Source organism: Amblyraja radiata, chromosome 21 (assembly GCF_010909765.2).
Source record: "Amblyraja radiata isolate CabotCenter1 chromosome 21, sAmbRad1.1.pri, whole genome shotgun sequence".
Lineage (NCBI taxonomy): Eukaryota > Metazoa > Chordata > Chondrichthyes > Rajiformes > Rajidae > Amblyraja > Amblyraja radiata.
Window position 1 is genome coordinate 18065692 of NC_045976.1, and position 12963 is coordinate 18078654.

General features: G+C 40.0%; 1 protein-coding gene across 3 annotated transcripts in view; it reads left to right on the plus strand.

The window, feature by feature from the left end:
- The first annotated feature begins 276 nt into the window (after positions 1–276).
- ccdc87 (coiled-coil domain containing 87) overlaps positions 277–12963 on the plus strand; it is a 49796-nt gene continuing 37109 nt past the window's right edge. The window contains exons 1-8 of one of the 3 annotated variants that reach the window (XM_033039678.1): positions 277–495; positions 2728–2923; positions 4132–4280; positions 5257–5507; positions 10592–10826; positions 10924–11017; positions 11535–11617; positions 11910–12070. In XM_033039678.1, coding sequence (XP_032895569.1) covers positions 2740–2923; positions 4132–4280; positions 5257–5507; positions 10592–10826; positions 10924–11017; positions 11535–11617; positions 11910–12070 — 1157 coding nt within the window. In that variant the 5' untranslated portion in view covers positions 277–495; positions 2728–2739. Of the gene's footprint in view, positions 496–2727; positions 2924–4131; positions 4281–5256; positions 5508–10591; positions 10827–10923; positions 11018–11534; positions 11618–11909; positions 12071–12963 lie in introns of those variants that run through there. The other 2 variants (XM_033039677.1, XM_033039681.1) reach the window with 2 other exon arrangements.

A 12963-nucleotide genomic window follows, 5' to 3' on the forward strand; every position in this document is an offset into this window, starting at 1 on the left:
GGCGTTTCAGCGCTGTGCGATTTAAAGAAGTGCCTTGCTCCGGAGCCGGGAGTGGAGCTGGAAGGAGGAGGCTCAATGTGGAGGATACTGTGGAGCGCCTGGGCTGCGCCAACTGGGTCCAGGGTTTGCATTGACCGTGTCACGTGGTGTTCGGGGCGATGCGGACGCGGTGGGAACTGTCGCGCCCTCGCCGGGTTCCGTGTACCGCCGTCTCCTGGCAACCAGGCGTGTCGGCGCGCCGGGATCCTTCCGCCGTGCTGTGGACAATGGGGTGCGGAGGAGGATGTGCCCGGAGAGCGATGTGAGTAGGTGGAAGAAGTGCGGCGGGGGAGATGTGGACGAGGAGGGGATGTTGCTGCTCAACTCGCTGCAACCTGTGTGAATCTGGTGGAGGGACAGCAAGCTTGAAGCCAGGCAACCTTCTCTAGTCCGCCGTGTCGGAATTGGAAGGCTTGTTTTGAAATCGGAGCTAATGTTTCTCGTTTTATTGCTCAGGTGGGGAATTAATCAGCAACGTTGTGTGGCGTTTTTACTCATGACTTGTCAATGTTGATAATGAAGCCTGTGTATATTATTCACATCACTCGAGCCTCAATTGAGAAAGACACAATAGACTGCAGTTGCTGGAATGTGGAGCAAAACACAAGCTGCTGGAAGAACTCAGCTTGGAACACCACCTGTGGGAGGCAAGGGGATGCTCGACCTTTTGGGTGGAAACCTTGTATCAGGATTGAAAATGTCCTGGGAAAATAGCCAGGATATAGAAGTGAGAGGGCGGGCTGAGATCAATGCTGGTAGGTGATAGGCAGAACTGGATGCAGGATGTATAGAAACATAGAAAATAGGTGCAGGAGTAGGCTATTTGGCCCTTCGAGCCAGCACCTCCATTCAATATGATCATGGCTGATCATCCAAAATCAGTACCTGGTTCCTGCTTTCCCCCTATATCCCTTGATTCTGTTAGCCCTAAGACCTATATCTAACTCTCTCTTGAAAAGATAATGAGTGAACTAAGGTGTATGGGTGATGTGCCAGGTGGGGATGGTAAGGAGTCTTGTTATCAAGGTGAGAGGAATAGAAAAGTTGAACAACATGAGAGAATCTGGGTGAGCTTGTGAGAATGGGAAAAGAACATGGGGTGGGTTACCTGAAATCGGAAAGTTTAGTGATATTACTAATTTGCTTTAGATACCCAAGTGAATACGAGGTGTTGCTCTTGTAGTTTGCTTTTGTTCTAACTGTGACAGTGGAAAATGGCAGGCCAGGCTGGTTGGAATGGGAAGTGGAGCTGAAATAACATGTAACTGGAAGTTCAGGAATGCTGTTGCAGACAGTGCATGTGTATGATCGCTTAGTCTATGCTTGGTCTCACCAATGCAGAGGAGGCCTCAACATAAGCATCAAATGCAATAGACCAGGTTGGAGAAAGTACATATCAATCCCTGCCTCATTAGGAATGACTGTTTAAATAAATCAAAGACACACACAGCTGTCTTCTTCTGTAATGGAGTCATGTGTTGTACAGTGTGGAAACAGAGCATTTGACCCAAAATTGCCCAGCCAAACAGCTTGTCCCTTCTACACCAGTCCCACCTGCCTGAAGAAGGGCCCCAACACGGAACCTCACCTATCCTTTTTCTCCAGAGATACTGCTTGACCCGCTGAATTGCTCCAGCACTTTGTGTTCACCTGCCTCCATTCGGCCCATATCCCTCAAAATCTTTCCTTGTCATGTACCTGTCCAAATGTTTCATAAATGTTGCGATGATATCTGCCTCAACTACCTCCGCTGGTAGCCCATTCCATGTATCTACTGCCCTTTGTGAAAAAAAAGTCACCCACAGGTTCCTATTATATCTTTCCCCTGTCCTCTGGTTCTTGATTTCTCTATTCTGGGTAAAAGACTGCATTTACTCTATCTAATTCTCTCATTGTCTTGGACACCACTATAAGATTACCTCCTCATCCTCCTGCACTCCACGGAATAAGGTCTTAGCCTGCTCAACCTCTCCCTAAAGCTCAGGCCCTCGAGTTCTGGCAACATCCTCAAATCTTCTGTGTACCCTTTCCAATTTAAAAATATTTTAACCATAACAGGGTAACCAAAACTGAACACAACACCTTTCATCTCTGCCATCTCTTTCCTGTGCCCCGTCCACCCTGATGTGCACCCATTTCTCACACTATCCTGCCCTTTTCCTTCCACTCTCCTATCACCTTACCCCTTCCATCTGGACCATTGGGAGGAGAGGTAAGAACCATAATTTGGCATCTAACAGGTTAATTGATTGAAAGATAGAGGATGAAAACAAACGCTGCGGCCCACTGATTCCACCCTGAGCATTGATCATCTGCTCACGCTAGTTTTATGTTATCCTACTTTTGCATCCACTCCCTACACACTTAGGGCTAATTTGACAGACAAATTCATCTACAAACCTGCATGTTTTTTGGGATGTGGGAGGAAACTGCAACACCCAAAGGAAACCCAAGCAATTGCAGGGAGAACATACAAACTTCACACAGACAGCACCTGAGGTCAGGAGCGAACCTGGGTCTCTGCATTTGTGAGCTGCCTTTGTGCACCTTGATGCTTTGGTTATTTCTTGGTGCAAAGTAATTTGAACCATTATTTACTTGTAAAGTATCATATTTTTTAAATTGCTTATTTGTGGAATTTGTGCATATATGCGAAATGCACTTTTTGGTTATGTTTCCTCTCTGCAGTGATTTCCTACCATGATGACTAAAGGTTTTAACGTGGCAGTTATGGAAAATAAAAGCAGCGGACTACCAAATAGAAATTGTTTATGTTCTACGATGAGAAGTGCTGTAGTAGCTAAAGAACTGCACCAGCGATACAAAGATCTCCTTGATCCCATCAGTTTATTCACACCCAAAACCAAAGCTGTGAACATTTCAGGTACCTCCAAAAAATGTACTGTGCACAGTCGATAATGTTAATTCATAATTCAATTGCATCAAAATTATTTTAAAGTAATGTGTGTGTGATTGTGTTTGAAATATATTTTGGACGTATACGAAGTAAAACCTCATCCAGCAGGATGGAAGGAGACAGGAAATGAACAACTTTCATTTATTCCCTACCTTTCCTGATTTAGCGCTACCCCAAAGCATTATGTGGCCAACGAAAATCTTGTGTACTGTGGCCACTGTAATATTGTAAACATGTCAGCAATTCAGCAGTTGGAGACATGAGATTGAACGATGAAATGTCTAGGAAAATGTCCAATCAATGACTATCGTTAGCAATATTTAAAAAAAAAAGAATTGCAACCCAAGTATACTGAGGGTATGCATTCATCTCAGAACGCCATGATGTTTTTCCTTGTTCAAAGCAAATAATTTATTGGAAGGAGTACCTGGAACCACTGTGAATCAAGTTTTTGAAGATGTTAGAAAAGAACGAGTGTAAAGGGGTGTCAAAATTTAATTTGCATTCTTATATGTAAATTGGGTCCTATGCAGAGTTCTTCTCTTGAGTAAAACACAGTTTAGCAGTATAATATATTATCGTATAATATGGCTCGACGATCATTTCGCTGATCACCTCCGCTCAGTCCGCCTTAATCTATGTGATCTCCCGGTTGCTCAGCACTTTCAGTCCCCCTCCCAAACCCAATCTGACCTTTCTGTCCTGGGCCTCCTCCATTGTCAGAGTGAGGCCCAGCGCAAATTGGAGGAACAGGACCTTGTATTTTGCTTGGGCAGCTTACACCCCAGCAGTATGAACATTGTCTTCTCTAACTTCAAATAGCCCTTGCTTTCCCTCTTTCTCCATCCCCCTCCCCCTTTCCAGTTCTCCCACCAGTCTTACTGTCTCCGACTACATTCTATCTCTGTCCTCCCCACTCCCCTGACATCAGTCTGAAGGAGGGTCCCAACCCAAAATGGCATTCATTCCTTCTCTCCAGAGATGCTGCCTGTCCCGCTGAGTTACTCCAGCATTTAGTGACTACCTGCAGTATAATATGTTATTGTTTCATAGTACCTTCGATATAATAATGCGATATAATACAAGTATCTGAAATGGAAATGTAAGATATATCTAGAACATACATAAAGTGATTTGGTAATTGGGCTGAATGTATTATTAATTATGTTTGTAAGAGCTGCAGCTGGAGCGTCCAATAACCCCTATTGATCAGAACGTGAAGTTAGCCCCAACAACCATCTCAGACCTTTGTCAATTGATTCGGAGAAGAATTGCTGCCAGATCAGAAGTTAAAACCGTCTCTATAGCAGCCCAACAAGAACTGGTAGGTAAATTATTTTAAAGAGATGTTTTATTTAATTTGTGAAAAGGACCGATAATCAACAACACCTAATGTTTTTGGCTACTACTTTCATTAGAACCCTGAAGTAGGTTGAGAGCCTGACATGTGATGTCTAATGTCCTTGTGTGTGATGATGAACAAGTTGTACGTTTCCCATCCACAATGTTTGCGTTTCAGATTTTCAGTATTTTACATTTTCATGCAATCACACAGCATAGGAATGGATCCTTCAGCCCACCGTACATATGTCAACCTCTTGCCCATCTATACATCCTGCACATCTGTCTGTGTTGCCACTTTCATGAACTCATCTGCAAACTGAGTAAACATTCCTCGTGTGTTCCTATCCAACATATATCACAAACAATAAAAATCCCAGCACTGATCTCTGTGGTATAGCACTGGTCATAGACTTCCAAATGGAAAGCAATGTTCCATCAGTACCCTCAGCCTCCTATCAGCAAACCTTAATGTTTGATATTATGTAAGATTTTATCAGTGTGTTTTGGTTTTCTAACTTTAGTTCCTCACTTCTCTGACCTGATCAAAACAATACCATTGTTGCTTGAGGTAGTTCCAAGAATGTGTGTGTTGGCAGGCCTATGGACCACTTGAGAGCCTCAAGGCTGAATCCAAATTTAATGTAATCCAAAATGAATTCCTCATAACATTGTTTATGTTTCAGAGAAGAAAATTAATATTTTGTTTGAAAATCTGCCACTGCAGAAAATACAAAGCTGATTATGTGACTGAGATCTGTAAATAAATAAATGATTGACCAAGGAGAAAATGTTGGACCTGTCAGCACATCGCACCTAAAATTACCCACTGCTCTTTTGGAAAGGAACTACTTTTAATACAACTTAAAATAAAACCATTTGAATTGTGCACAGTATTATTTTGGAAAAATTGTTAATCTCGGTGTATACTAATTTTGAGCTGGAATTGCTATTTTTAGGGAGGAATCATTATAGCAGATGTTAAGTTGCTCTGGGAGGAGTTTAAACTCTATTCTCATGACAGAACTTTGACAAAAATGGAGAACAAAGAGCTCAGCCGACGAATGACTGCGTACATCATCACAGTGTGTGAACAGCTATTCCTTCACTATCTTTGTATGGTGGACAGAGTGAGACAGCGCTCTGTTTTCACCGATGAGGCAAACCTGAGTAGACTGAAGGCCCAGCTTACTCTTGACTGCATGAAATTGTAAGTTTTACAATATCCCTTTCTGCTTCTCAGTTTTCTTTCATGAAACTGTCTATGGAAACTTTGACAACATGGATTGATACAAAATAAGTGCATAATCAAGAATCTATCTATCTCTGCCTTAAAAATACCCACTGACTTGGCCTCCACAGCCTTCTGTGGCAAAGAATTCCATAGATTCACCATCCTCTGATTAAAGAAACCTCATCTCCTTCCCAAAAAAATGTCCTTTAATTCTTTGACCTATCATCCTAGACTCTGCCACTAGTGGAAGCATCCTCTCCACATCCACTGTATCCAAACCTTTCACTATTCTGTATGTTTCAATGAGGTACCCTCTCATTATCAGACAAACACTCATAGGTTAACCAACAAATTCCTGGGATCATTCTTGGAAACTTCCTCAGGACCCTCTCCAGACCCAGCACATCCTTCCTCAGATATGGTACGCAAAATTGCTCGCAATATTCCAAATGCGGCATTAACAGCGCCTTATAGAGCCTCAGCATTACATCCCTGTTTTTGTACACAAGCCCTCTTGAAATAAATGCTAGCATTGAGTTTGTTTTTTTTACTACTTATTTACTAAATCTTCCCACAATAAATCAAAAGCAGACCATAGGTGTTTTACTCAACTGATATATACAAGCTGAAACCTGTAATTCATTTATCCAATAACCATCGTGGGCAGATGACAGAGCACATATGCTGAAGAGCTTTAAAAAAATAAATTAAAAAAAAATACATTTCAGCTTATTTCACAGGCTCCTTATTATTGGCTTAATTAAAAGGACTGTTAAATATTGCTGGTTTTCACAGACCTGTGTTTGAAACACATCGCAAAATGCATTTATTTTTCTTTGTAGTGGTGAATAATATATTTGTTAAATAACAAATTGCATTGAATGAAATGCTTTTGTGTATTTGAAGTTCATTAGGGAATGTTCTGCGGGGATTGGTGCCATTGCTTTTGACATGTATTAGCATCACACATGTGAACCTGGTAGGAATTGTTAGTAAATTTGTGGATGACATAAAAATTGGTGGTGACATGGATACTGAGGAATGTAAGATAACAGCAGGATTGAGATCAGATAATGTTGACAGAAGGAATTTAATCCTGACGTGTGAGGCGATGCATTTTGGAATATCCAATAGGGATTGGATATATGTACCTAATGGTAGTGGACAAAGAAAAGTTGATGATGAATATAAGGATTTTGAGGTTTATCTCCGTGGCAACACAGGTAGGTAGGGTGCTGAAGGAAGCATATAACATGCTTGCTTCATAAATTAGGCCGCAGTGTAAAGAAGATGTGTCCTTTTGTGTATTAGTCAGCATCAGTAGTTCCTTGTTTCTACTAAGAAGATGCGTTGTTATGTTGCAGTTTTACAAAAAAATGGTTAGACATTACTTCAAGCATTCCGTGCCGTTTGGGTCACCATGCTACAGAAAGGATATGGTTGGACAGGTGAGAGTTTAAAAGAGATTCACCAGCGGATTGTCTGGATTGAAGGATTTAGATATTGGGAGAGAATGCTTCTAAGAGTGCTGTTATGATCTGTAGAACCAAAGAGGATAAATGTCTAAAATTTCCTGATTTTAAATTGTCTGACAATAATCTTAATGTCTATAATAAGGTAAAATATCTTGGGCATTTTATTACTGAACCAAGGACATTATGAGGATATTTATAGGCAAAGACGTATGCTGTATGTATAGGCGCATATTCTCTTGCGTAAGTTTGGTGCCTGTACAGATGTGGTGAAGATGTCTCTGTTTAGAGCATATTGCACACCACTCTATACTGTGGTCAAACTACAGAAAGACAAGTTTGCAGAGACTAAAGGTGGCCTATAATTATGCCATGAGAACACTGCTAAGGAAACCCAGATGGTGTAGTGCTAGTAACATGTTTGTGGCTGCAGGAGTCAGTACTTTAGAAGCTATCCTAAGAAATCATATGTATAAAGTCATTTGCAGGATAAATGACTAAAAATGTAATTATCGTGGCCTTGTCAAACATAAGGTTTAGCACTACACGCTACGAATCCGAGTTGTGGAGACACTGGTATCATTGTGTGTGACACTGATCTTTATTTTTTATTCTGGATTTTAAATCATGTATTGTGTTTTTTGTATATAATTTATGATGCTTTTATGTAATATTCTAAGATTTTATATGTATTTTATGGTGTTTTTATATGCAATTAATTTTATCTAATGTTGTCCCTTGTCTGGACCTTGAGTCCGAAATAAAGTTTAATAATAATAATGGATAGGAGCAAAGAATGCTAAGAGTGACTTGATAAAGATATCTAAAATTAAGAGGCATAATGGGATAGATAATTTAAACCTAGTTCCCATGGAAGGGACATCGAAGACAAATGAGGCATAGGTTTAAGAATAGAGAAAGTAGTTTAATTTCGAAGTTCAGCATGGAAGCAGGCTCTTCGGTCCCCTGAAAACATGCCGACCATCAATTGCCCATTCATATTCTATTTTATCCCACTTACTCAACCACTTCCTACACACTTGGGGCAATTAATATACAAACCTACACATCTGTGGGATGAAACCAGAGCACCCGGAGGAAACCCACGCGGTCACATGGATACCATGCAAACTCCACACAGGCAGTACCCAAGGACTCTGGCACTGAGAGGCATGTGTTGAAGAGAATTTGAGCGGATATTTTTATACAGAGTAGTAAATATCAGGCACTCACCTTCAGAGTAAGCAGTGGAATCAGATAGAATCAGTTCATTTATGAGACATTTGAACCAGCACTTGAATAGGCAAGGCATGGAAGGATAAGACCCTTATGGGCAAATGCAGTTTGTGTAGAGGGCAAAAAGGTCAGCATGGACCTCGAGAGTCAAAGGACCTGTTTTTGTGCTTTACAACTATAACTTTATAATGTGCCTTCTTCTATCTGGGCATCTTGCAGCATCTTGGGTTTAATAATGAATTCTCTGATTGTATATTCTTTCTTCTAATCTATATGAACCATTTTTCCCTGCTCTTTTTTTCTTTTCCTCTGTGTGTAATCTGACCTGTGGGAAAAGTCCCATTATGCCTGGACCATATTAGCAACCAATTACTTCGCCCTAACGTCATTCAGTCATATAATACGGAAACAGGCCCTTTGATCCAGCCCGTCCATTCTTGACTAAATACCTCACCTAATCTAGACCCATTTGCCTGTGTTTGGCCCATATCCCTCCAAAACGTTCCTATCCTCTACCTGTCCAATGTCTTTTAAATGTTGTTATTGTACCTGCCTCGATTACTTTCTCTGGCAGCAGTACTATATACCCACCACCCTCTGTAGGAAAAAATTGCCCTTCAGATTTCTATCTTTTCCCTCTCATCTTAAACCTCTGCCTCCTGGTTTGTAATTCCCCATCCCTGGGGGGAAATACCTCTATTCACCCTATCTATTTCACTCATAATGTTATAAACCTCTAAGATTACCCTGTCACATAAGGTCCTATGTGATAGGAGCAGAATTAAGCCATTCGGACCATCAAGTCAACTCTGCCATTCAATAGTGGCTGATCTATCTCTCCCTCCTAACCCCATTCTCCTGCCTACCCCCCCTAACCCCTGACATCAGTACTCATCAAGAATCTATCTATCTCTGCCTTAAAAATATCGATTGACGGTCTCCACAGCCTTCTGTGGCAAAGAATTCCACAGATTCACCACCCTCTGACTAACAAAATTCCTCCTAATCTCCTTCCTAAAGGAACATTCTTTAATTCTGAGGCTATGACCTCTAGTCCTAGACTCTCTCACTAGTGGAAACATCCCCTCCACATCCATTCTATCCAAGCCTTTCACTATTTGTTAAGTTTCAATGAGGTCCAACCTCATCCTTCTAAATTCCACCGAGAACAGGCCCAGTGCTGTCATACGCTCATCATATGTTAACCCTGATTCCTGTGATCAATCTTGTAAACCTTTCCAGAGCCAACACATTCTTTCTCAGATATGGTGCCCAAAATTGCTCACAATACTCCAAATATGGTCGGACCAGCACCTTATATAGGTGACAACCATTGAATACAATGCTCCAATGTCTTGAAGAACTGTCCCGATTTCCATACTTAATTCCCTGACTGATGAAGGTCAATAAGCCAACAGCCAACTTCATTACCCTATCTACTTTTGACGCTGTGTGTACTCCAGGGGCTTTCTATTCACTGTGAAGGTCCTGCCTTAGTTTGACTTCCCAAATGAAACACCTCACACTTATCTGAATTAAACACCATTTGCCACTCATTGGCCCACTGCCCAATGTTAACCTGATTCCACCATTCACATGACTTGGCTTCATTAGAAAAATACCCTTTGTTCCACCTGTCACATTCCCCACCTTTACCACTACCTAGACTAAGTTGTTTCTCTCTTTCTCAGGTCTGGTGTTAACTGGTTGTTTCTCCACACATACTGCTTGACCTGCTTAGATTTTCCATAATTTTTCATTTTCTGTTTTTATATCATGTTGTCTAGTTATTCTTATCTCACTCATGTTTGGCTGGCCAGACAGGTCCCACTATCATGAAACTGAATGTGCTGTAATGCCATCTTGACTTGAACTAGCACAGACATTCCCTTTGTTCTACACATCCCTCCCCCTCCTTTTCTTCTACTGAAAACTAACTTGTACCCCTCTCTTTCCAGTTCTGATGAAGGGTTGCAAACTGAAAAGATTGACTATTACTATTTCTCTTTCCACAGTTGCTGACTGTCATGCTGTGATTTTTTCCATACCTTGGTTTAACATGTATAAATTATGTAATCCATTTGTATCTTTTATATATCATCATAGTCAAACAAAATTTTACTTCAGGCTAAATTCTGGGGTGAAAGAATCCCATCTATGCCTCGGAAATAACGAAAACTTCATGTTTTGTCAGTGGGCCCTTAACTTGGGTAGTTTAGAAATAAGGACACAGAATCCTATGAGAAGAGGAATAGAAAAATGGATGTTAACTGAGAAATAATGAGGGAGTGGAAGAGGTGAATTAATTATCAGTGAATAGTTATGTATCAACTTTTTTTTGCTTTTTTAAAGTTTGAACATTCCAGCTCTAAAACGTCAAGTTTCTACCGATATTAAGGATTTACGCAAACCAGGAGAAACTGATTATAGAATTTCTGAGTTGGAAAATTTAGGCAAATATAAACCTATGGGCAGCAAATCAATGTGTCCTGCAGCTCCATTTACATTTAACCACTTCATCAACCTGAGCAGACCCAAGAAAGCACCAAAACCAATGATAAGAACAATAGGAAGTGATCTTCAAGAGGTTGGTCAAATATTAAAATGTGAACTGTAGTTTTGTTCTTTTGGAATGATGGGTGATTTTTTTGTTTCTCAAGCAATTGTGGAATGTTTCTTTGTAGATCAATGACAATATTCCACATCTGCATCTAGCACGACGTTTTAAGATGTTATTTCATGAAGATGAATCAGCTGGAGATGACAAACCAATGCAGAGTAAGATATTATTCTGCCTGCATATTTTATTAATTACATGCTTTAAGGCACATGATGCTGGAGAGTGAATATGCTCCAATAGCTATACCAATTGCCACTTCCTCCATGGTTGGAAAATAATGATCTACTTCTGCATTTTACTCTGTTTATGAAAGCTAAATTGAACCATTGTCATAAATCATTGTCTTGGGTCCAGATTTACTTGCAGTTTGCTAAAAATCCAAGGGCATCATCCTAAACCATAAAATGATTTTGAAAAACTCAACATTAATTTGCAGATCAGATTGCCAAACCTTTCAGCAAATTAAATGTCGATATCAGGCAGAAGAATAAGGATAGTCTTATACATTCAAATTTCAAAGGTCCAAGTTAAAGAAATCAACATCCAGAGGGAAATAATGGCATGAAAATTGACTATCATTTTGATTAGTATCTGACTGATAGAACTTCGCAGACTAAAAGAAAACATGATTTATAAATGGCTTTACAGGTATTTAATATTCTCTTTTGTCTTCAGTTATTGCAGTGCGAAATCTGAACGTTCAAGCACAACAAAATGAAGAAGTTGGCGTAAACAAACGGCAACAGTCGGAGCTCTCAGTAAGTATAAAGATAATGTTAATAATCATATTTACGATCCCTCTTAGTTAGAAATAGGAAAAATATAAGGAGTGTAAAGCTGAAATACTATACGTTTGTATTTCCATGCTGTGGATTTGACAAGCACTTTGATGGTTACTACAGTTGGGCTCGGGTGTGATCTTGATATTGTGTTTACTTGGTGTCTCATAGTGACAATCATCATGACTGCATGTTTGAACGTAAGCAGGGCAAAAATATTTCAATGGGTCTGCTGGAATTTGAATGATTAATGATGTTTTCTCCATTTCAGAAAAGCAAAAGTCAAATTTTGTGTGAGGAAACTCTTTTATTACAAAAGCAAACTAAGTATCCCTCTGCCGTGACTTCTAAATGGAAATCCTTGCTTGATTTGTACAAGGATCCAAAAGATGAAGAAAATAAACCTTATTCGCTTGCTGATGATCTCCAGATGTAAGCACCACAAAACTCACTAAAATGGTTTATAATAGAGCTATATGAAAACCCTGAACAAGATATGAAGTTTATAGTTTAAATTGATTAAAAAAAAATGTTGTGCAGTTGACATTTGGATTATTTAACCAATTAATTAACATGACTGGAACACAGATTTTGCTGTATGGGAGTAAAGCAAATGCAGGTCTGAGCTGAGAGTTCAATTCTAGATGGGATAGTGGTGAGGCACAAAATATTGTCTTAATAATTCTGCATCAGAAAAATGGTTAGACTTTCATTGCAAAATTGTGGGCGAGGACATCAAGAATATAGTCAATCATCCTGTGTAGTACAAGGTTAGATAATTCATTTTCACCACATACATCACCCTGCATCCATCTCTCTCCCCCCCCCCCCCCCCCCACACACACCACACACACACACACACACACACACACACACACACACACACACACACACACACACACACACAGCCATCATTTAGCAAGTTCAATGATCTGGAGATATATAATGTTAAGTGGTTGTGCAGTTTGAGGAGTAATACGTTTCCACTTGTATAAAGCAAAATGATCAGATGCTGCTTGTAGTAATTACTGCAGATTTTTCAATAATTGCCCAACTAGATTTATGTTTAAAAACAAAATAGCTTTCACAAATTAACATTATTAATGGTGTTGCAGGATTTGATCTGCAAAAACGCATGAAAGAGTGAGACTTCCACATTCATCAGTCTCCATTTTGCTTTGAATCTGGAAACGATATGTGTTAAGTCAGCCAAATGGACACTCACGAATGGACTGCAAGCACGTGCAGAGTGGTTTAGAAATACTCTGAGCTGCAAGATTATTTTAATGTGTTGAACATCATTCAGCAAGAATGATTAATCGAGA